The sequence below is a fragment of the Xiphophorus hellerii genome, chromosome 20 (assembly GCF_003331165.1).
Source record: "Xiphophorus hellerii strain 12219 chromosome 20, Xiphophorus_hellerii-4.1, whole genome shotgun sequence".
Lineage (NCBI taxonomy): Eukaryota > Metazoa > Chordata > Actinopteri > Cyprinodontiformes > Poeciliidae > Xiphophorus > Xiphophorus hellerii.
In genome coordinates, this window is record NC_045691.1 from 18,186,634 (window position 1) to 18,211,689 (window position 25,056).

The 25,056-nt window shown below is 40.6% G+C and overlaps 1 protein-coding gene across 3 annotated transcripts in view; it reads left to right on the forward strand.

Moving 5' to 3' along the window:
• Nucleotides 1-11,371: 11,371 nt before the first annotated feature.
• Nucleotides 11,372-25,056, forward strand: part of rad18 (RAD18 E3 ubiquitin protein ligase) — a 41,011-nt gene continuing 27,326 nt past the window's right edge. For 2 of the 3 annotated variants that reach the window (XM_032549797.1, XM_032549798.1), the window contains exons 1-4: nt 11,372-11,532; nt 19,728-19,806; nt 21,709-21,770; nt 22,532-22,602. In XM_032549797.1, coding sequence (XP_032405688.1) covers nt 11,482-11,532; nt 19,728-19,806; nt 21,709-21,770; nt 22,532-22,602 — 263 coding nt within the window. In that variant the 5' untranslated portion in view covers nt 11,372-11,481. The remainder of the gene's footprint in view (nt 11,533-19,727; nt 19,807-21,708; nt 21,771-22,531; nt 22,603-25,056) is intronic. The other variant, XM_032549799.1, reaches the window with a different exon arrangement.

A 25,056-nucleotide genomic window follows, 5' to 3' on the forward strand; every position in this document is an offset into this window, starting at 1 on the left:
TTTTGCTGCCTGTGTTGTGATTCCACAGAGTTACTTTGCCATATCTAAAAATCAGCACAAGTGCTGTTGCACAGCAACTACATGGTCAGATAAAAAGAAAACGTGGTGCAAAAACCTTCTCCTGTGAAGAAAACATTCCATGTTATATTCTTATGGATGGTTTGCTCCACACCAAGATAATACATGTGGGTGTAGAAAACCTTAACAAGGTTTCTTATTAATATCTCAGTCATGCCTTGTTTGTAGATAGAATAAAAAATAATGTCTGACAACAAATGTAGCAGAAATTGGTTAATTGGTCAATAAAATTTTCAAAAAAAATAGATTAAAAAAACCCCGTATGCACTTATAGTAATAGTAATTCCTTTGCTGCTGAGGGATGTAATTGAATTAAAGATATTTTTTTATTTGTATATCACTTTTCTTGCCAGTGGGACTTTGTATCTCCTGTCTGATGGGAGGAGACTGACTGAGTGATGGAGGGGATAAGAAGGTTCCTCTGTGATCCACACAGCGCTCATACTGATTGGACAGTTTGTGATGTATTAATTATTTTACTAGCTTGATTTGTTATGCATGAGAGTTTTGTTTTCTGTGTGCTAACAATAGAGTTATACCAAGATGTTATCTGTGAACATACAGTATATCACATCAGACAAAAACACATAAGTAAGCACATATTATATACACTTAGAAACTTTTGTGAATCGGGTACAAAACTATTGAAGAATATATACACACACACACGCACACACACACGCACACACACATGCCCGCGCCCACCCACACACATGTACACCCACGCCTACACACGCCCACACCCCCCTCCCACACACACACCGTGCTTTGTGAATTAAAGGCAGCCTTTATTCTTTATCCGTCATCTATTCTTTTCTTATACACTAAAGTTTACAGAACTCTAATGTAAATCATCTGAAATTAAAGTGGTCATAAAGTATAGATACCTCTTTGTCAACAATGAAAAATTAAATTATTCTAAAAATGAAAATAGATTTTGAATCCTACATTATTCATTGCAGTTCTTATAATTTCGTCTTATATTTTGAGACTATTTTTTTATTATTATTAAAAAGGAGAGTTAATAAAAAAGTAAATGGTGAATCAATAAGAGACAAATGAAAACTTAAAATCTATAATATGTATGTTTGGGGTTTTTTGTACCAACTTTTAAACATCCACTGGATTATGTTTTACACTTTGTCTAAATTTGCATGGATGCTATAATATAAACAAAAACGCTTCAAGCAGTCACATATTTAGTGAATTAAAACAAAAAGTAGACATAAAAGTTATATCCTGATTAGAATAAGCACTACGCCAGTTTCCCTTTTTAAGGATTGGCCTCCACATAGACCAAAAGGATTCCACTCTACAGTTTTTTTGGAAAGTGCATTATCCAACCACACCGTCACTGATCTGGATCATTGTAATCTTATTTTTCAATTGAAGAAACAGAAACTTGAAAACAAACAAAAAAATGTATAATAATAAAATCATCAAAATACCAAAAGACATTAAATGAGGCATTTTGAACTTGTAAACACACAGGGTCAAAAACTGTTTAGAAACTCTGGACTGGCCAAATTTATCAAAGAATACGTGGAAATGGGTTTAATCTGTAACACAATACCAGTAAATCTGAAACCTGGAGTCTAATCACACAGGAATCCAATGCATTATGTCATCTAGCTAATATAAGTCTGCTTGGCTGAGTAACCAATGGATAAACACTGCTATTGTCCAAACCCATCAGTGTCTCTACAGGCCGATAAAAATAGGCAGAGGTTGGTCAGACTCCAGCTGAAATGCTGAAGCAAAGCAGCTTTTTGCTGAGTTTATGTGATGTGACTGAATATGGCATTTTTAAATCTTTAATTTGACTTCCGCAAGTTTTTGTCTCATCACAAAAGTTTGGAAGAAACTTGAATGAATACATTCAAAATTTAATTATGGTTATAGTTAGAAGAGTCTTTGTCTCCTCCATAAAGTGATTTTCCAGAACACGAGTGACATTTTCATGGTCATAGCTGCACATTTCAGTTTTACTTGAAAGTCCGGGAAGGGAAGGCAAGTTCGGCTGGATTACTCCATTCACATACAAGGTAACTGAAAGCTATTTAATGGAAAAAAGATAAAAAGAAACACTGGACAGACAAAACAGTCCCCCTGTCCCCCCCCCACAAACACACACAAACACGCACCAAATAGATGTAAAACATGTTATCTGCATTAAAAACAAAGCATCTTATAAAAGAAAATGGAAGTTAGACAATCACATAAAGGAAAGAAAAATTTAAATGACAAAATTTTCATCCAGTCTAAGGTCATTTGAAATGATGAAGCTGCCCTGAAAGTAGACTAATGCTGGAAGAATTTCAGTTTTCTTACATTGCTGTCGGACTGTAATTCTACATAAATAAAAATAATGTATAGTATTAAATATAATAATAATAATGATGTGTATTTAGTAAAAGACAGCAATTTATTGTATCCATTCACCATTTCCTCTGATAAATGCCAAGCAACGGTACCAGTGGTCAGTGAATGATCCAGGGTTTCTCCCTGAAGGCTAAATAATTGGTTCAGTGTTGCTGCAGGCGTAGTCCTCAGTGCTGACAGCGTGGCAAAGATCATGTAGGTCTGACTATGAAGGAGTTGTGCAGGAATGAGAGAGCTTTCCTTCATGAAAAGTGACTGACATATGAAGAGGCATACATCCTAACGCTTAGTGGTGTTTTTGTGCATTTAGTTTCTTATTTGAGCTATTTAGTTTAACATGATGCCTAAAATTCTCAGGTATTTTTACAGAAAGTATTTTAATAACTGCTTCATATAAGTATTAATGAGAAACAGAATTAAAAAAAAAAAAGTTTTTACAGATAACTGTTAATGCTAATGCTAATTCTCACTCAAACACTTTACTTTTGGTCTATTTCTATGTTTTATAAATGTACTTTCTGGTAAATGTATTCACCATACGAAAATATGCTCACCTCACAAACAGAAGTATGGAAACATTGAACTACAGTCTGATCAAACAACAATGATGACAAGATTTTACAGGTGATTCATAGTTTTTCACAGTCATTTAAGTGGTACTCATGAAGGACGCTGAGGATTAAAAAGCCACTTTAAATCCAACTCATGCATTGAAAACAACTGACTCCATAAATCAAACAGAGAAAGTCTAAGTGCCTTGTTAAGGATACATGATCAATGAAAGTGGAGTCAGTAAGGCCAACACAAGCTAAAAAGTGTCAGTAAGCAGTTGAACCACATCGGCTCTTTTTCTCCCTCACAGCTAATTGGTGAAATCAAAGAACCAATGCAGGGATTTCACAGTCAAGGTCAGCATTTTATCTGATGGCTCAGTACTTACAAAGCAATAAACTTAATTTGGCCGTTCTGCAAAGTCCACTTAAGCTTATCTTAAAAGTCTCATTATTTTTTATAGAAATAATTGAATGTCTTTCAGTGCTGTACGTGACTGAAGAAAAAAATATATTTTAGACTGAAACATCAGGAGCTAATGAGTTGTAAGCAAGGCTCAGTCCTGATGACATGATGCTGAAAGTTTTAACCCAAATGGAGAACTACACTCAGGACCCAGAATAAAGAAGTTGGGGAGTTTATTTAGAGATTGGTAGATATTAAGAGGAGCTTCTGGGTCCAGGCTTGTGATGTCTGAAGAGGACAGATTAGAGTCAGGAAGCAGATGAATGGATGAAAGTTTTAACTAATTAAGTCGGAGAGCTTAGTTTCCAGGATAGGTCTCTGGAGAAGAGGAGGGTGGAGAATCCTGACAATTACTGGTTAAGCAAGGTGTGAGATGAAGATGATTTAGGAGATGGCACGAGAGAACCAGGGGCGCAACTATATATTTTTGAGGTGGATGCGAACATCATCGTTTTAGGCTAGCTTAAGAAAAACTGAATATTTACAACTCTCTTGCTGATACACTGACATTTCTTACCTTCTGTCTTTCAACCACTTTGAAAAGCTTTTCTTCGTCTCTCCAACATCTTTATCCTTCCCCCTCTTCCGTTTTCTGTTTTGGGCCCCGGAGTTTTTTCTGCGCCCCATCTTTAGCTCCCTGTTGTTGAGGCATTACTACAAATTTAAAAGAAAGAAAACGCGCCTCAGCCGCTGCCCAAGCTGCCTGTATGAGACAGGAGAGCGGCTGGCAGGGAGGGGGGCGCCTAATCAGTGCTGTTCCTCTGTTATTGATCATTTCATACACAAGCAGCTGTTAAGTACATAAAATGCTGACTATATAAAAAAAAAATTCCCCACATCGTTTTTGCGCCCCTATGCGCCACCTTTTGCGCCACTGGCTACAACACCTGCAAGTTGTCGGGAGGTTCGGCGTGCAAGCCAGCATGTGGAGGGGTTTAAATAAATTAGAAGATTGTCTAAAAGTTTTATTTGAATACTTGAGTTAGAAAAAGTAAACTCATTTATATATTTGATTTATGTAATACGTTATTTTTATTATCTTGACAAAATGTTGAAGGGTACGCCACAAAGCTCTATATGCAAGCGTGTTAATGGAAAGTTGAGTGGAAGAAAGAAAGTGTGGTAGGACAATGTGCACATCTGTCTAGGACAATCACAGTTTTGTCAGGATTGTGAAACGAAGCCCAATAAAGAATTTGGGAGAGATTCAGAAGGTGTAGACAACCACTGGAGTCTCAAGAGACATACAAAGTTAAATTCAATTTGAATTCAAGAATACATTATTGATCCTAAAATTAAGTAAAATATGGTTAAATATCATGTTATTCAAGGTTCTTCAAATGGTTGTTAGGAAGGATCTCTTGTAGCAGTCTGCATTACAGCAAACTTGATGAAGCCTCTGACTGAAGACACTTAGTCGTAAAGTAATCTGACAACATCATGAGCGTCATACTTGGGATATAAAGTTGCCCAGTTGCCTTTATAGATGAAAATACATTTTGACTTTAATTTGGGAATTAAGGTCCCAGAACCTAAAGGAAAAGTGTGGAGGCACAGAATCGACCGTGCTTGAAGTCCAGTGTGAAGTTTATTCCACAGTCAGAGAGGATTTGGACAGCAACGCCATCCGCTGTTCATGTCCACTTTGTTTTTATCAAATATAAAGTCAGCAAAGCCATCTACCAGGGAATTTACTGCACTGCTGTCAGCTTAGTCCACTTTATAATTCAACCAGGTCAAATTCATCCAAACCAGTTTCTGTCTGGTTTGGTCTAAATTCAGTTTAAATCAATTCAATTCATTTGAACAAAAAATACTTAGATTCAGATCCAGTCACAATTTTAGTTCATCACTGTTACAAACTGATTAGTGGATATAAATTAAGCCCATCTGATTGTTGATTTACCAACAATTTCTACATCTAAAGCACGGGGCGACTGTGGTGGAGAACAACTCCCTTTCAACAGGAAGAACAGCAGTATGAGCGTTGTGACTGTACTGTGATCGGCTGAGGGTTGAGAGGACAGAGCAGACAGAAGCACAGGTCCAGGATTACAGTCAGAGCCGTAGGCGTAGGAACCGGGGAGAACTGGAGGGGACATTATAGTACCCTAGACCGTTACTTGGTCTCTGACACTAACGACAATAAACGCAGGTAATATACTTGAAAACAAGGTAAAAACATTGTCCGTTAGAATGGATGAAAAATGTTTAGATACTTAAATAGCACATTTTTACAAGAAAAATGTCTAGCATAAGCTAAAGCTAATGTTAGCCACAAAGTTTAAAGGAAGTAAAACTCACCTTCGTATCTGTGTATAACGAGGCGAACATGTTAAAACCTTTCTCCAGCTTATTGTCGGGGCTTCGGATCGATGTTCATCATTAATTGTTACCTTGGACAAGCCCTGCAGACGCCCAGTGTAAAGAGCCTTTTTCAATAGATCGGAAAAGATTGAGCCGCTTTGCCCCGAACGCAGAAGCTGAGGTGCAAAGAGCCCAACAGTTCAGAGTTTCTCATAAATCCTTTATTGTCACTATTTAAATATCATATTCATTGTTCCAGGTAGGGGAAGCCATGCTTTGCTGCATTTTACAATGAACTTAAGTTTTATATCCAGACTATCAAAGACAGAAAATAGCTATTAAAACAATTTAACTCTGTACTGCTTTGAATGAACAGTTGGGAACCGAAGCCCCGTAGCTTTTTCTTCATCTTGAATATATTTATCTGTATTTGTTTTTTTTCTGGAGGCAGAACAAATGTTTCACTCTGTTGTTGTACAGTGTGTCTGTGAATAAAGTTTTAAAAAAAAACATCCCCCCCTCCCCCACACCCAACAGACTTCTTGTGGCTTTGATGTCATAGTGATGTCACTCATCCTGTCTATGACATCACTGGCGGCTGCCTTTGTATTCCCAGATTCCACAGAGAAATTCATTTGCAGTTTGAACCAGAGAGCAAAGATGGAAGAGGATAATTTTTTGTTGACAAAAATAAACAATTTACAGAAGAACCGCAGCAAGCTGCAGGAGGACAACCAAGAGCTTCAGAAAACCGTAGAAAGTCTGAAGACTAAACTAGAGAGACTTAACAGAACGGACAAGACACACAACTGGCATGAGGAAAATTGCTTACTTCTAAAATCAAATGCATTTTACAAAAAACAAATCAGAAAAATTAATCTGGACCTGGAGGAAGAAAATGCAACTATATGCCAACTAAGATGTGATAATGAAGCCAAATTAAGAATTAAACATAAACTGGAAGAGGAACGGATAAAACAGAGAAACACTGCAGCGGACAAATTAAGAGCAAACACAGAAAAACTCGAGTGGCTAGAGAGAGAAAATGAGGAGTTAAATAAAGAGATTGTATCTCTGAAAATTAAAAATGACAGGATCAAATCCAGGCTGGCGGAAAAAAGCAAAGATGTCCAGCAAAGGGAAGAAACAGTCAGGGTACATATCCAGGAAGAGAAACTTTCAGTATGTCAGAAAGTAGGGAGAATTTTTATGCATGTGTACGATTCAACGTTGGCGTATTGGGTGCCACCCTCGGTTTTTTTTTAACAGTAAAGGATATTTTGGGTTGCTGGAAACAGGATGTTTGTGGGATAGTGATGCGTTTAAATTAATTACAAATATAAATACTCTTGTTTGCTTTTGGAATTTGTGCCTAGTGAGAGATGCTTGCAGGAAGACATCTAAACGGGTCAAACTGGAAGCTGACACCAGATGGTCTGCAGCAAGAGTGATGACTGACGGATGATTAAGGGTCGAAGTTTATGGACCAGAAACAGAGGAACTGTACATGAGACAGGGATGCACAAGACACCTCCTTGTTCTGTGGGTTCATCAGTTCCTGCACCGTTTCTACAGAAGGAAATAAACAAGAACTCTGAATTTTGCATTCTACATTACGGCAGCTTGCAGGTGCAACACACCTGTGACTCAAGAGAACAGAAGAAGCAGCTGCTATGTGATTAACTCAAGATAACCAAATCCAGGGGTCTCAAACTCCAGTCCTCGAGGGCCGCAGTCCTGCAGTTTTTAGATGTGCCACAGGTACAAAACACTGGATTGAAATGACTTGATGACCTCCTCCTTGTGTAGATCAGTTTTCCAGAGCCTTAATGACCTAATTATTCTGTTCAGGTGTGAAGCAGCAGAGGCACATCTAAAAGTTGCAGGACTGCGGCCCTCGAGGACTGGAGTTTGAGACCCCTGAATAGGCTCTGTAACTAGGACCGCCCTAAGGAAATAAAAAGAAAGTCTCTGGGAGGAGCTGTTTTAGAGCGGGTAGATTGTAACTAAAGCACGCTGCTGTCCGTTCTCCTTGCAAGTAAATCTAAAACTCACTTGTCTCTCTCTTCTTTTTCAGTTTGAGAATGCTTAGGTAGATGAACCTGACATTAATTTGGTCCTTCGAAGCCGGATCCCAAGATCCTGAAGGATTCCAGCGGGTGAGACCGAATCCAGAAGGACCGTGCGCACGGCTAAACTCTTCAGAATGAGTTTAGATCCTTTTCCGGGACTGGTATTTGGTTTACCAGCTGGAATCTGACGCTTGACGGGACTCCGTTAACTGAGAGTAAATTGTCTTTTAAATACTAAAATAGAACTAGAACTATAGGATAAAATAAAAAACTAAAGAAAGAGCCAAGAAATTAAGGAAACAGAAGATTGTGATAACAGTGTGTTGGCAAATAAATAGATGACTAAATGAAACACTAACTAAATAAATACAGGAATAAGTAGATGAATATAATAAATAAAAAAATATCTAAAAACTGGAACAAAAGTCATAAAGGAAAACAAGTAACAGACAGGAATGTGAAACACAAGAAAGGGGAATATGAAAGTGTTTTTAAGAAGGAAAAGGATGAGGAAACTTTAAACAGTTAAAGTTTCATAGAAAGAAAAATAATGATGAAAACTACTAGCTCATGGTTTGCAGGAATTAATAAACTCAGTAGTAGGTTTGGTAAGTAGGCACATGTGGTGATTTAGAAATAAGGAGAAAGGCAAGGAGCAAGTGAGTCAAAGTAAGAGAATGGAAAGATGATTTGAAAAAATATCAAATTAAAATGATCGTTGTGTTCAAAGTTGCTCTCATAGCAGTTTGGAAGAACTTAATAACTGGAAATAGAAAATAGATCTTATAGAGAAACAGCTAAAATGCTTTGCATGGTCCAAAGGATGTTTATAAAAATCTGAGTAATAATTATGTAGAATTATAAGAATTAAAATATTAGATAAGAATGTTAATTATTCTTTGCGCAGATTAAAAAAAAACAAGCTGCAGCTGATTCTGGACATCTTAACATTCTTTTAATAATGAACAAAACTTTATTAAGATAGAGAAATATTAAATCTACAGGACTTACTTTTAATTGATTCAGTGAAACTAAAACTAACTCTCTTATTAAATAGTAATTGATCAAACATAGGAACACATAGCCTTCATGGATTTCAAATGCACCATTAGCTCTGCTCCTAAAACCTTTATTTTTATTGCCAATATAAAACAAAAACAAATGTTTGCAGTCCACTTTAAAGAATCCAAAACAGATTACAGTTTCTCTGGCTACAAGATCAATGTACCAATGGGCTCTTTGCACCTGCTGCGCTGACGTCACGTGCTCATTCATCCGACACATTATCAGAGTCAAACTGTGTTTGCTGCAGCCAGGGCCGCAACTACATATTTTTGAGGTGGATGCGAACATCATCATTGTAGGCTAGCTTAAGCTAACCTGAATATTTACAACTCTCTTGCTGATACACTGACATTTCTTACCTTCTGTCTTTCAACCACTTTGAAAAGCTTTTCTTCGTCTCTCCAACATCTTTATCCTTCCCCCTCTTCCGTTTTCTGTTTTGGGCCCCGGAGTTTTTTCTGCGCCCCATCTTTAGCTCCCTGTTGTTGAGGCATTACTACAAATTTAAAAGAAAACAAAACGCGCCTCAGCCGCTGCCCAAGCTGCCTGTATGGGAGGGGGGCGCCTAATCAGTGCTGTTCCTCTGTTATTGATCATTTCATACACAAATAGCTGTTAAGTACATAAAATGCTGACTATATAAAAAAAATTCCCCACATCGTTTTTGCGCCCCCTCTAGTGCAGCGCCCCTATGCATTGCATACACTGCATAGCCACCTTTTGCGCCACTGGAGAGAACAAGCAGGCAGGTAGTTGTTTTTAGATAATAGCACTGGAGGACCAAACACATGTGAGGATGACTTCATCAGAAGATCTTGACGAATGGAATCAGAGATGACTGATTAAAGCAATGACTTTAATAACAGAGGACACAGTGAACTCAGACAGTGAGCAAGAATCAGTTTGGCAAAAATAACCATGTACTTCACTGACTAAAAAAATACTTAAGAAAATCTCTTGGCTTGACCTCACCAGTAAGAATGACCATCAGGCAAATACTGGTCTCCCAGCTGCTCCTTAATGGTGGCTCAGGGGATACGAGTTTGTTCTGGCACTGGTCAGAGGAGGGGTTTTGCAGCTGTAAACAAACTTTGCTTAGTGAAAAACAGTCAAAGATGTCTGTATAGATCATTTAGATTTCTCATATTGTCTAACCCCATTTGTGAATGAGACCCCAAAATGTTTGGAAGTCTCCCACTTCGGTCAGCAGCTCAGTCATAAACCATGGCTGAGGTTTGGCTGAAAAAGTTGGTTTATTTAAATTTGCTAGAGCATTTTCCAGCTTAAGAGAGAAACTGATTTAATGATTTTTCCAGGTCCAGAAAGGGGAACTTGAGACAACTCCTAAAGGCGTGCAAGCGTAGAATAGTTTTGTTTTTGATGGTCAGCTTGGAACTTGTTTCATTACATGCTTAATACTTCTATTTCATTATAATGTCGTCCAGGTTCAGCTATCTCTTTAACAAATCAAATGAGAGTGTGAATGCTGTCACAACATGGCCAACAATCAAAGTCAGTGGCTCTGGAATACAAAATTTCCATCCTCTGATATTCAGATTGGGCTCAGAAATAACATCCTTTCTGCTTTTTCCCCCAACAGAACCAATAAAGTTTTACTGTTAGAGCCTAATGATGAATGGCTCATATAACAATCCCTCATAAAAAAAAGAAAAGGATATTATCAAGGTAAAATGGGTAAAAAGAAGTCATGGTTCTTCATTATGACTAGTAAAACTAAGCAAAAAAATCAGTAATGATAGCAGATTCTTAAATAACAATCAAATAACCTCAAACTCCCTCGCAGGGAAAATTTCACATTACTAATCATCCAAAACTCATGTTATGCGATGTTGATGCATAACACTCTATGGCTCGGGCTTAGGCAGGTGAGTCAGTTGTCAAATCAACCACAGTGATGCCAACATTAAAATAATTAAATTTATAGAATAGGCAGCGTGAATTGTACTTTCAGAGTCCAATAACTGAACTGCTGATCTCATGTTAAAACCTTGCATTATGACAGTAAGAAAAGCTCTTCTCCAAATACTTTACGTACCCAGGTGCTGCATTTGGGTGCAGCACCTGGGTACAGGTTTTACAAAACATGTAAATTGTTTAACATGTTTATCAAGAATTTGTTTTTCTTCAGTGGAGAAACTGAAAATTAAACAAAAGGGCAAGTCATATCCGACACGTTATAAGAAACGAAACAAGAAAAACAATAACGTTTATGTATTACAGGAACAAATGGTCAGGTAACCCGCATCAACGTGTAAGCAGAATAATATAAGATGTTGAATAATATGTTACCACGGAGCCCGTTCCGAAATACAAAAACGTGTAAAATATAACACTGAATTTGATAAATCTCAACTGGATGTGTGGCGTTTTTCTGTGAATATGAGATGCCCCACTGGCCGTGAATACAGCACCAGTGGCGGAAGTCGTTTATTGACGTCAGTTTGCGTCTCTTCGGGCGGGAGCTGGTCGAACGAGTAGCTTTGAGAAGAGCTAACTTTCTTAAATCTTTCCCGAGAGCTGTACAACTTCTCCCAGAGACATGGCCCAGCACATTGAAGAAGATTTACCGCTCAGCCTTGCGTGTTTAAAAGTAAGTCGTGGCGTTGTCTGTGCTGAAATATTCGTGTTTTGATTTCAAAACTAGCCCCATTAGCTGTGTACCCTCTCAGAACGTTAAGTTTATTAAGCAATTCGATGAAGAAAAAAACAAAAACAATCACAAAAGCATTTCCGCCCAGATGCTTGGTTCTATAAGTAACCAATCAGTAATAATTGATATTTTGTTAGCCTACATTCATAACGACAGCGCGTTAATGTTGACATAAATCACAGTCCATGTATTTACTTTAAATCTAACGTCTGTCAACGTTCATTTTGGAAACGGCATAAAACCTGACGCTGACGTGACTGACCAGTTATCAAGAGAATACGAACAATCGATGTTTTTCAATTTAGGTTATTTCACAACCAACGCCGATTAAACAAACAAATTCTACAATCTAAGTGAATTCAGATCCACCCGATTCATTCCAATATGGCCTTATTATAAGATTCAGAACCATTTCCATATAGTTCAGTTCTATCCCAGTTTTTACATAATAGTCAAACCATGATTTAAAAACGTGATTTTTATGGCAATTCCCACCCATTAAAAACACTGGAATTACAGAAAAAACACAAGAGCATGTGAGCCCAATAACATTTTTGAAGAGGTTTTGTTTCATTTGTGAAACTCTGATGCCAAGTACTGCTGAAATTTTATATTTTAGTCTCAAACAGGTCAATGTTAAATTTAACAATTTTAAATATTGTTATATGAGCCAAAACTCAGCTGGCCGATTGTCAGTCTAAGGATAAAGATATTTTATTCAGTTGTGGAACTGTAAGTAAATTGCTATTTGACAGAAATTAGATTTTTTTTAATTTGGTGCACTTGATGAGCTGATGGGGTTAAGAAGGCTGTCTTAAGGATTTCAGCCACCTTGCAATGTGTAACTCTAAAATGCTTATTTTTTTGCAAGTATGTTTTCAAAATAACATAATTTCATAACATTTTCAGAGTTTTTAGTGTAAAAACGTTTGGGATGGTCATTGAACCTATAAATAAAGAAATAGGGTTCTCTTTCATAGCATTCGTTTCGTGTCTCACTATGGGGAACGCCCTGGGCGTGACCTCATCAGAAGCTCCAATTACACTCCACCAGCCCTGATTGGCTGGGGATAAGTCTGTCAGTGCCAGGGAGAGGGGGCATGTCCCACCCCCCTGCCTATATATAGGACTGGCCCTGCACAGACAGATCATTCAAAAACCTCTTCTCGCTACGAGCAGAAGTCCCGACTGGTTTCTCTCTTTTGCCTGCCGTTCTGGAGCCTAGCTTAACTGTCCATAGATACGAGTGCGAACTCGATCGCCGGGCGCTTTGTTCCAGACTGGTAGTCTATATCGGGAGAAAACTAGCGCTCAGTCTGTTGCAAAACAGCACTGTTATCTGTGAGTAACTGTGCGGAGTAGAAATACGCTTCACTGTTTTTCACTGGAGTAGCAATACTCCATTGGTAGCAATACCGGCAGAAGTAGCGATACTTCACAGAAATCGTTCCTGCAGTTAGCATGGACGCCGGAAAGGCAGACGCTAAAGCGGACGAAAATCCACGTGCTTGCCCGTGTGGAAATAAAATTTCGAGTTGGGACACTCACCAAATGTGTGTGTCGTGTCTCGGCTTAAGGCATGCCCAAGCAGCCCTCGAGTCATCGGAGGAATGCTCTCATTGTAGCCGGCTCTCACTCAAGGTGCTGCGTCGCCGTCTGGCCCGTCAATTGACACTGTCCGGAGGCGACCCCATCCTGGCTTCTGCTGCAGCTAGCCAAGAAACGGCGGCTCAAGGACTGACACCGGTCCCTGATGCAGAACCAGGACCAAGCTGGGGCGATATGCTTGACGCTGTTAACCCGTTGCCACTGGATGTGAGCGGCCATAGCTTCACAGCTTACCCGCTCGATTACCCCATGGCAGGTGACGACGGAGGCTCGGATGCAGATTCTGAGCTTCTCATCACCGACGAAGAAGAAGATGATGAACCGCCTCTTGTGCTCCGAGGTCGGGTCGCAAGACCTACACCTTCGGGCGTCAGCCAGGCCGGTGATGGTGACTCTTCTTCGTCTACCTTGGATGTGGACCTGCATGACGTGTGTAAACGCGCCGCAGCAAAACTTCATATCCAGTGGCCCGAAGTTCAGGCTGAAGCAGCAAGATCACGTTTCGACGGCAAAAAGCTGCCAAAAGCCAAGAGAACGGGAAAGCAGTTCCTGCCTTTCTTCCCTGAGTTGCTGGAGGAATTTTCAGTTTCCTGGCGCAACAAACCGTACAGGGAGAAGCACCCAGTGGCAGGTGGCTCGGTTCTAGACTGCGAGGGAATGGACGACCACGGTCTCCGCCAAATGCCTCGAGTCGAACCAGTGGTGGCAGCGCACCTTCACCCGAAAACCTCTATGTCTTCGGGTGGGTTGGCTCCATCCCTCCCTTCAGCAGCGGACCGCTTCCAATCAAACCTGACGGAGAAATCCTACAAGGCGGCCGCTCTATCAGTTCGCGCCATGAACGCTTCTTCCATGCTGATGGCGTATCAGGCGGAGCTGGAGGAGGAGATGACTGCATCACCGGACGCTACACTGTGGGAAGAAGTGTGTATCATCACTGATCACTGTCTCCAGCTCCATAAGGTAGCGATCCAGGCTATGGGGAGGACTATGGGGCTCATGGTTCTACAGGAAAGAGCTAGATGGTTAAACTTGACCACGCTTTCCACCAGGGAAAAGGAGGACCTCCTCGATACCCCCATCACCCCGCAGGGCCTGTTTGGTGCAGCTGTTACATCTATGCAAAAGAGGTGTGAGGAAAAGAAAAGGGACGATGAGGCTTTAAAGCTGTGTCTCCCGAGACGGGCGCCGGTGCACGCAGCCACCGGCCCCACATCCCAGCGCCAAACCTTTGCCCAGGCTGCGGCGCGTTTGCCTCCCACTTTCAGAATCCCTAAATTGCCGAAGACCCAGACGGCCGCTAACCCTCCTCCGAAAGGCGCTGCTGCTAAGGGCTCGTGGCCGAAGAAACCCGAAGCCGCCCGCTCGGATCAGCCGCCACCCGGGTCCACCCAGACGGTGAGGAGGAGGAAGCGTTTGGCCTGACAGCTTTTTGGAAGTCAGAGAGCGAGCTGGACTCGTCCTCAGACACGGCTCCGTTACCGAGCCCTTCCATAAAGTTCAGCAAAGTTCGGCGCACAAACGAGGGGATGTTCGAGCCCGCTCAGCGCGCACGAAACGGGAACCGTGTTCAGTTCGGGATGTCCCGCGTTGGACCCAGTTCATGTCCCACAAGCACTGTTTTATGTCACAGAACATTAAACTTTCACAAGCTGCCGCATCCAGGCAAAACGCCGAGGGCGCAGCTAAAAATGTTGCAAAACAAACAAATACCAATAAGAGGGGAGGTGGTTTGTCGCTCCCTGATAGGGGCACAGCCTCTCCCCCCCATAAGCAGACGCTTGACCGAGGGAAACACTTGCGCATGCGCGATGCGAGACGAGAAGTCTTGCAAGCCAGCGCCACAAGAGGGCGGTATTACCCCATGCAACACAAACTGGCCCGTCAGCCCGCTGTCACTGAGACCGATAAAATGGGCAAACTGCACAAACTCAGAGTGGGTTTTAAGAACAATAAACCGTGGATACCGGCTGCAATTCGCTCTGCCGCCTCCACAGTTCAGAGGAGTGATTCAATCGCAGGCCAGTGGCTCCGCAGCTTTTTTCCTACAAGAAGAAATATCCTCTCTATTGGAGAAAAGAGCGATACAATTAATCCCTCAGGAAAAATGCCAAGCAGGTTTTTACTCCAGATATTTCCTGGTCCCAAAGAAAGGTGGTCGAGGGATGCGTGCAATCTTAGACCTTCGGGCTCTAAACAGACATCTGAGAAAATACAAGTTCAGAATGCTGACACACGCTTCCCTCTTACGTTTCCTGCGCCCGGGCGATTGGTTCACATCAATCGATCTGAAGGATGCGTATTTTCACATTCCAATTTATCCACCACACAGGAAATATCTAAGATTTGCATTTCAGGGGAAATGCTACGAGTATCTCGTTCTCCCATTTGGCCTCTCCTTGAGCCCAAGGGTGTTTGTGAAATGCACAGAAGCTGCTGTGGCACCACTCAGGCAGCAGGGGGTACGTGTAGCCACGTACATAGACGATTGGTTGATCGCAGCTCCGTCACAGCGGGAGGCTGCAGATCATACAACATTGCTCTCAAAACACATGCTGGATCTGGGATTCAAAATAAATGTGGAGAAGAGCATCCTATTTCCCTGTCAAAGAATCTCTTTTATCGGTCTGTTTCTAGACTCTGCCCAGGCCAGAGTGAAACTCACAGAGGAGAGAGTAAAATCACTTATGAACTGCATGTCCCTGTTTCACAGGGGAAATTTTGTGTCTCCCCGTCTGTGCAGACGATTACTGGGTCTAATGGCCTCAGTTTTAGACGTTGTCCCACTAGGCCGCCTTCATATGAGGGGAGTCCAACGTTGGGTGGCTTCTCAGATGGTGGGCTTACACCCCCCCCACAGAGTAAGGGTCTCAGCCACCTGCAGAGCAGCCCTACGTCCCTGGAGAAGTGTACACTTCCTATCTCAGGGTGTTCCCATGGGAACTATACAGAGCAGAAAAGTGGTGACGACAGATGCCTCCCTGTCAGGCTGGGGGGGGATCTTCGAAGGGAAGTCAGTGAATGGGACTTGGGACAGACACATGCGTGTGTTCCATATAAATTATCTGGAACTGCTGGCTGTTCTCCTGACACTGAAACATTTCCTCCTTTTCCTAAAGGGTCATCACGTATTAGTTCGGACAGACAACACAACTGTGGTGGCATACATAAACCGACAAGGGGGTCTAAGATCCCATCATCTTCATATGCTGGCCCACAAGCTGGTCACTTGGAGCAGCAATCTTTTTCTGTCACTAAGGGCCACTCATATCCCAGGAGTGTTAAACCGGGGAGCAGACCTTCTCTCCAGGGGAAACCCTCTGTATGCAGAATGGAGACTTCACCCCGAGGTAGTCAGGATGATCTGGCTGCGTTACGGGCAGGCCTCAATAGACCTGTTTGCGTCTCGGGAAAACACACAGTGTCCTCTGTTTTTCTCCCTTCACGACCGGGAAGCACCTTTGGGGGTGGATGCTCTCTCCCACCAGTGGCCTCGAGCTCTCCTGTATGCATTCCCTCCTGTAGCCCTCATTTTGCCGACGATAGCCAGAGTTCGAGCCGAAGGCTTGTCAATGATTCTCATTGCACCTCACTGGCCATCGAAGCACTGGTTGGCAGAGATAATCCAGCTTCTCCAGGGAGAACCATGGCCTCTACCTCTGCGGCGGGACCTGTTGTCTCAGGCGGGGGGGGAAATCCTCCACCCCCACCCAGAAAGGCTGGCACTATGGGCCTGGCCTGTGAGTGGTTAAATTTACACTCTGTAGGTCTCCCACACAATGTTATTGAGACAATCCAAAGTGCAAGGGCCCCCACCACCAGGTCTCTGTATGACTGCAAATGGGCCATATTTGAAAAATGGTGTGCAGAAGCACAGGAAATAGCCATTCAGTGCTCTGTAGTTACCATTTTGACTTTCCTGCAGGACCTGCTGGATAAGGGTAAGGCTTTTTCCACCATAAAAGTGTACTTGGCAGCAATCTCAGCTTGCCATGTTGGTTTTGGTGGGAAAACCGTGGGACAGCACCCCTTGGTTTGCCAGTTTATGAAGGGAGTTCGTCGTCGGCTTCCTGTCTCTAAACCCCTTGCCCCATCGTGGGACCTTCCTCTGGTTCTGGATGCTCTGATGGATGCTCCATTTGAGCCCCTGGGACAGGTGGATTTGAGATTTGTTACTCTGAAGACAGCGCTTTTACTGGCGCTTACTTCAGCTAAGCGGGTGGGTGAGCTTCATGCTTTTTCAGTGAACCCAGCTTGTATCAAATTCTCTGCAGGGAATAGAAGGGTGACCTTAATTCCTAATCCTGCTTTTTTGCCCAAGGTGTTGGGGTCATGTTCGGCAATAGACTTGGTGTCTTTTAGCCCCCCACCTTTTTCCTCAGCGATGCAGGAGCGTCTTCATGGACTCTGTCCAGTTCGGGCCCTGCACACTTATATGGATAGGACCAAAATATTGAGGAAAAGTGACCAGCTGTTTGTTTCTTGGGCGAAAGGTCACCTTGGTAAACCTGTATCAAAACAGCGACTTTCACATTGGATAGTTGCTGCAATTGCTTTAGCTTACACCTCTAAGGGACAGCAGCCTCCTGAGGGCCTTCGTGCCCACTCTACACGAGGGTTGACCACCTCATGGGCCCTCTTTAGAGGAGTTTCCATCCAGGAGATCTGTGCCGCAGCAAGCTGGGCTTCTCCCCATACATTTGCTCGGTTTTATAAGCTTGATGTCACAGCTCAACCGCTGGCTCATTCAGTGCTCAGCTTGGCATCAGTGCCACCAAGCACCCATCAATGACTCATATTGTCAGCAGTCGGTCTTGGGTCTGCATCGCAATCCGGGAGTCAGGATTTTCCCATAGTGAGACACGAAACGAATGCTATGAAAGAGAACTTTAGGTTACTTTCGTAACCCCGGTTCTCTGAGTAGCATGAGTGAGTGTCTCACCTAGTCACCCTCCTTGCTCATTTGTAGCGAGGAAGAGGGTGTGAGTTTTTTGAATGATCTGTCTGTGCAGGGCCAGTCCTATATATAGGCAGGGGGGTGGGACATGCCCCCTCTCCCTGGCACTGACAGACTTATCCCCAGCCAATCAGGGCTGGTGGAGTGTAATTGGAGCTTCTGATGAGGTCACGCCCAGGGCGTTCCCCATAGTGAGACACTCACTCATGCTACTCAGAGAACCGGGGTTACGAAAGTAACCTAAAGTTTTGGGCTTTAATTTATGACTGTTTTCCATCAGCCACATTTATCAAAACCTTTTTGTTTGCACTCTGAATTTTAATTGATAAAAAGTGGAGGTTTTCTTATGATGTGTTATGTATCTAGCAGCTTTTGATAAATGAGGCGCAGTAGGCTTGGTCTTGTTGGAGATTTCTTCCAGTTGAAAGGCAGTGCCTCCTCCTCACTGGTGTCTCTGTACCTGATGCTGAATTGCTGCATCGTCAGTGGCTTAATGCAATCAAGGTGACCCTCTTACAGATAACATTTAATCAATTTGCACCGTATAATAAAACAATCAGATTTTACTGGACAATAACTAGGATTTTGTTGGACAGCATTTGGTTGGATCTGAATGCAATTACATAAATGGATTTAATAAAATCAGTTGGATTGATTTTTAACTCAAGTTTGGACCAGTGTTTATGTTGTCTAACTGGACATGAATTGGATATGCTTGCCAGGTGAAGGGGTTTGAGTTGAGATGACATCTCTTGTAATTTTACGCTATATAAATAAAGCTAAATTATGATTTTTAATCTGTTAATTATTTGAATTAATTCTCTTCTGTTTTAAAATATCCATTACTGACTTCAAGTTATGCCAGAAGGGGATGTTTTGATTTCATACAGCTGTTTTTGTGTGAACTGAAACAGTTTTAATTTTTAAGTAAATATTAGTGATTTATTATACATTAAATTAGCCATCAAGTAAAGTAATTTCTTTTAGACATTTACATAAAGATGTATCAATCCATCTGGTAGTGACAGAAAGGGCCCCACACAGTCTGAATATTTTTCTCTCTTCATTACGTTTATTGAAACTAAAATCTTCCACCTTTTTCAGTCTTTAAACACATCAGCAAATCAATACTGGCCTGACAGAGCTTGAAGCAGGTTTGACTTTTCAAGGGTATTTATTATAGGCATGATCGTTTATAGGCAACAGCAGCAATTGGCAAACACCTGTTGGAACTGCGCGTCTGCTTATGTTAAAAAACAAAGTATTTCTCAGTCCAACCCTCTTCAGAACAGTTATAAACAGCATAACGGGGAAATGTTGTTGTGATGACACGTCAGAAAGAGTATGAGCTTCTTAAGCCAATTTTAAAACATCAAATTGTGAAATTAAATTTCTTCCAAGTTATGTTTGATTTATATAGGATATAACAACTGAAAGTAACATAGTTACTTGATTGCGTTATGCAACGACTATGTGCCTGAAAAATGCATAACCTTATTAACCCCATTAATCCTTTGTATTGCACAATGTTTTAGTAATTAATTCACAACTTTGATGTTTTTGTCCACAGACGGTTGATACCCTGCTACGTTGTCCAATTTGCTTTGATTTCCTCAACATTACAATGATGACTAAGTGCTCCCACAATTGTAAGTCTTACGCCGAACCTGAAAAATGTCAATATTAGTGCAACTTGAAACATTCTCAATAGCATTTTAATTGGATTCTTGGGCTTTTTTTGGAGCACTGGCATAGAGAAGTACATTGGAAGGGAGTAGACTTACTTTGTACTTTTAATTTCTCTTTCTGACAATAAGTCAAATCAGTCACTTCTGGTTTATCTTTGTTATTTTAGTGTTGCCCTCAGAACACTGGCATTCATAGTCAAAATGTTTATAAAGCCCTAATATAAACAACCTTTAAGTCCAGTTTCATAATTTTGAACATAAAGCAACCTTTTATTTGACTGTATTTGTATAGTGGGGAAAAAGTTACATAAAACATCACCGGTGACACACTTGTCGGCAGTCCTGCTGTACAGCTCGCCTTTTGCAGATACCATTCAGTCTTCTGCTATAACTTTGGAGCAAACAAAGATAGGGCTCATTCACCATTCCTCTATGCTCCACCTCCCAGCAGTTCCTGCTCATACTGTTACTCGAATGCTTGTGGGGATGTTTGTGACAGTTCTCACTAATATGTGTACAGCCCGCTGTCTCTGTTGGGTATGAACAAAAAAGTCAGAGTCCTCAAGTTTTCTATGGGAAGATTTGGGGGCACACAGGCTTTGTTCAGTGGGAAAACTTGAGGGCGCAGATTACTTACAAAGTGGTTGTCATAGAGACAGTTTGTCACTAATTTGGTTGTTTGCTCACAGTCAGTGTTCAGTCAGAAGACCCATTTATGCTCAAGCTTTCACTTCTTGCCTGACGATATGGAACTTTGATAGAATATTTACTCATTACTGTCTTTTCCAAGGATGCCATCTATTTTGTGAAGTGCACCAGTTCCTCCTGCCACAAAATACAGTGATGGCATGATGCTATGAAGTACCTGCATGTTATTGTTTATATCCGGACATTTTGCACATGCGCACAATGCATTTATTTTTAGACTGTTTGCACATTTGTACCTGGTACGCTTAAGTGTTTTGGGTACTGCATAAGTTGTATTTAAAAACACTTTTTCAAGTGCTTAATGAATAGCTCTACATTGAATAAAAGTAATTTTAGAGTCATTGAATCATCTCATTAAGTAAATTGAGCTTAATTTGCTGTTTATTTTGTTTCAAAAGTCAAATATTTTTCTGAAAATACAGGCTTGTTTTTAGTTTGTCAGTGTTAAGCTTAGTGTGTCTTCAGAAATTTCTTTCTACACGTCAAATTTAACAAGTGCACAAACCTCCACAGAGGCTGAAATGGGGGGGGGGGGGTTCTTTTTATCTGAATGACTCACGGCACTATAATTAGGCTTAAAGCACCAAACGCTGAAGGGAGACACGTCACTGTCTGTCATAGAGATGCTCCCATTTTCTAGCATCTTGTCTGACAAAGGAGAGATAAAACCAGAGTTGGAAAAGCACAACAGGACAGGATGGTTGCTGTCTGGGAAAAACAGACAGGTGACCAGATCTTTATTGTCCAAATCAGAAAGTCCTTTCTGCAACAACTTCACCTTAACTTTCCTCAGCTACTATGCTGAAATGTTTGAGTCTCTGTGTTGCTGTGCTACAAAAAAAGAAGGAAAACGAACAAAAAAAAGGAAAAAACAAGAAATGGGTGGGGGGATGTGTTCAAATCAAAATACCGTGAATCTCAATAAATTATTTTAATTATTTAACTTATTGATGGAAAGTCCAAAATGGTTAGAATTTGCTATTGGTGTACATGTATAAGTTAGTTTAGAATAAGAATGCATCAAATCACCATATATACAGTATATACTGTATATATATATATATAATTTTTCTTTTACCCAGATTAATTGAAACAAAAACTGAATCTATTTGCTTTTAGAATAAGTACAAGTCTGTTTGTTTTTTCATTTTCCAGTTTGCTCTTTGTGCATCAGAAAATTTTTGTCCTACAAGCTGCTTTGTCCAGTTTGCAACTCGGTAAGTATCGACATGAATTATACATTTTGTCATTTATGTGCATCACAATAAATAAAAATATATTTGAATACTTCATTTAATTCATTAATTTGATTCAAGAAGTGAAACTCAATAATAGATTTATTCGACAGTCATGTATTTCAACCATTTCTTCCTCTTAATCTTGTTGTGGGTGATTTCTGGTTTGTTCAATCAACAGTCTTTGAGACCCGTTGAATGAAGGGTAAGCCACAAAACGTGAATGCTAATGAAGTGCACTGTTCAGAGTGCTGCATGCAGACATATTAATGGAAAGTTGAACTGAGGGAAAAAGTGGTAGGAAAAAATGCTCAAGCATGAGGAATAACTGCAGCCTTGAGAAGATTGTGATGCAAAGCTTGTTCAAAAAAAAATGTGAAGAAGATTCACAACGTGGAAACGGCGCTTCAGGAGCCACTAGATGAATGTAAATTTGCATTTCATTTGGAATCAAGGTCTCAGAGGTGGAAGGTAGGATAGAGAGACCCTGAATCCTCGTTGTTTGAGGTTCAGCGTGTAGCTTCCACAGTGATCATAATAAGCATCAAAATGATGGAAAAGAATAAAGGACTTGACGTATATCACTGCGTGTGTAATGAATCTATACAACGAGTTTCACTTTTTTAATTTAAATTAAAGAAATAAATGCAACTTTTAAGTTGTTCTAATTTTCTCTGAGTGAAATGTCAAAATTGTAACTCCAATAAGTGTTTTTAATGCTGTATTTTTCATCTCTCTTTTAGCAAATGACAGAACAGGACTTGCAAAACAACCGCCTGTTAGATGACTTGGTCGTTAACTTTCAAGCTGCAAGGTTAGGAACCGTTTGTGTCAAATATGAAGTGAACTGTTACGTCTAGAGAAAATGAAGCTTTCTTTGCAACGAAAACTGCAGGGTTGCACACAGCATTGTCCGAGTAAATTATTCTTTCCTTTTTTTAAAGCTTTTTCTCTGACAGAGCCTGCACAGTTAGGGAGCAAGGATCAAAACAATGCATATTGTTTCAGCCAGACATGGCTTGGTTTTTATTTCTGGAGAGATTTATTGTACTTCTTCCTTCGAAGGGGTGGGTAACCGGTGGGTTAGCTCAGCTTAGGGGACACTCACCCACTGCATGGAAGGAGAAAACAATACAGCAAAGCTAAGCTTATTCAATTAGATTTACATTGAGTACACAGGCAGGAATTTGCAAATATTGTATATGTATATTTTTGCTTTAAAATTCCCCTGTCATCAGTTCTTGTCATTCAAAAAGTTTGTGGAGTTGGTGTGTGTCAAGAGTCACTTCTTTAGAGGGAGACTAGCAGAAATACCAGTAACAGAGCAGGAAATCAGGCTGACTTTACTGTGAACATGAATGCATTGCCTCAATATATCTTCTATTTGTTTTTAATGCTTCCAATACCTGGGAGGAAAAATGATTACCATGGTGATTTCATGGAATTACAGTTATTGATGGGATGTCTCGGTGTATCCCAAAGGTTCCAGCGCTTTAGGAAATAAAAGCTGTTATTGTTTTCTTGTAATCTTTCTAATTTGTTTGTAAATCCATTGGGATTTATTCCCCTCAGCTGAGGTCATGTTGTCATGTTCTGTATAATATACTTTTACACACACACTTGAGAGTTTTGTAGATTTTTTTTATTACATCAGGGTATAAATACTGGTAGCAGTGTCCGAGCTGGGCTACAGGAAGCTTTGCAGAAAAGTTGAGTTTTTCCCAAGTGACGTGTAGACAGTGTAGGAAAAAAAAAAAAAATAGCCTGAGACCAGATCGTCTTGTTATAGTTGACACCTGCCTCATGGGTGCAGCTTTCCACTTGCTTTCATTCACTGCCTGTCATGGACAAACTGATAAATGCTGGCCTGCTTACATGCAGTGTGACACTGTGAACAGAAAAGTAAAGTTATTTCCAGTAACATAAGAAAAATAAGCTGCTCATTTAGGCCTCAGGCCTGATGTTATTCCTTAGGTTTAAGATCACAAATTAATTTTACTAGAAATAAATCAAATTACTTGTCTTATTTTGACTCAATAAGCTCACAAATGAGCTCTTCTCTCTTGGGGGGAAAATTCTCATTCTGGTCTTTGAAACTGTGTCTTTAATATTGTCTTCATTGTTTTGGCTGAAAGGCTGACAGCATGCTTGAGTGCTATTATCTGTCAATAAGCTGCAATATTTGTCTCCTCTATCAATCATGTCACACCATTGATGCGATGAAGGGTTTCACCGCCAATAGCAGAACCTCTGATCTTCATCGCTGTTATGAATAAGTGGGTTACGCTGCCGTTCTGTGCTCCAGAGTTTAATTTCCTGTTGTCCGGCTCTGGGCATCTGTGAGGGGAAATTTCTTGTAAGTGGCCCAGTCGTAATAAAGTGCTGTTTTTATGTAGACATAGTTCTAGATCCATATTAGAATATGATGTGGTTTCACACCCTGTAACCAAGAGAACTTTTCTTTATTTCATTCTTGTAATTCTTATGTTTGAGGAAAAAAGACAAAAGACAAAACTGAAAATAACGTAACGGCACCCAAATATTCAAAACTTAAAAAATGTTCATCCATCCTTTCTTCCTTCCTGGATTTTGGTGGGGTTTGTGGATACCTGCTGTGGTCATCGGGCAAGCGATTGGCTAAACCCTGGACATCATAAAAACAATAAATAAATTAAAAAGAAAACAAATCTCTCCACTGGTACAGCATGATTTATTAAAACAGAGTTATTATGTGTATTATTTTAGTCAAAAGTTTAAATTAAAAAAAATTTACAGAAAGATCTCGAAAAGTAATAACTCCAAGTGGGAAAGTTGGCAGGTTTCTCAGCTATTTAGAGCTCAATATCCACCATGTGAACCTCACATTTCTTTTGTAAGATGATCTAAGGGATACTGTATACAAAGTTGAATTTTGGGCATTCCCAACTGTTATCTTGAAGTTTCAAATTATTAAAATGTATCATATTAAATAACCACTGCACACACGTCCGATCTTATCTAACCTTGCAAGCTAAGCAAAGTCTGACTGTTTTTTAATGCTTGAACGTTAGAGCATGTTGGAATGCCAGGTGCTGAAAGCTTACATGGGTTGGGGCCACACTGCCCTTTCTATAGGTTCTAGTTTTTGCCTGCAGTTGAAACGCATCAGTGTAGAACATGTTTTAAGATAATTATTTCAAACACCTGTTTAGTGGAGTTGTATATTTTCAGGGATCGGCCTCTCAGTGTGAAAATACTGCTTTAAGTAGTTTTTGGATGAAAACCATCA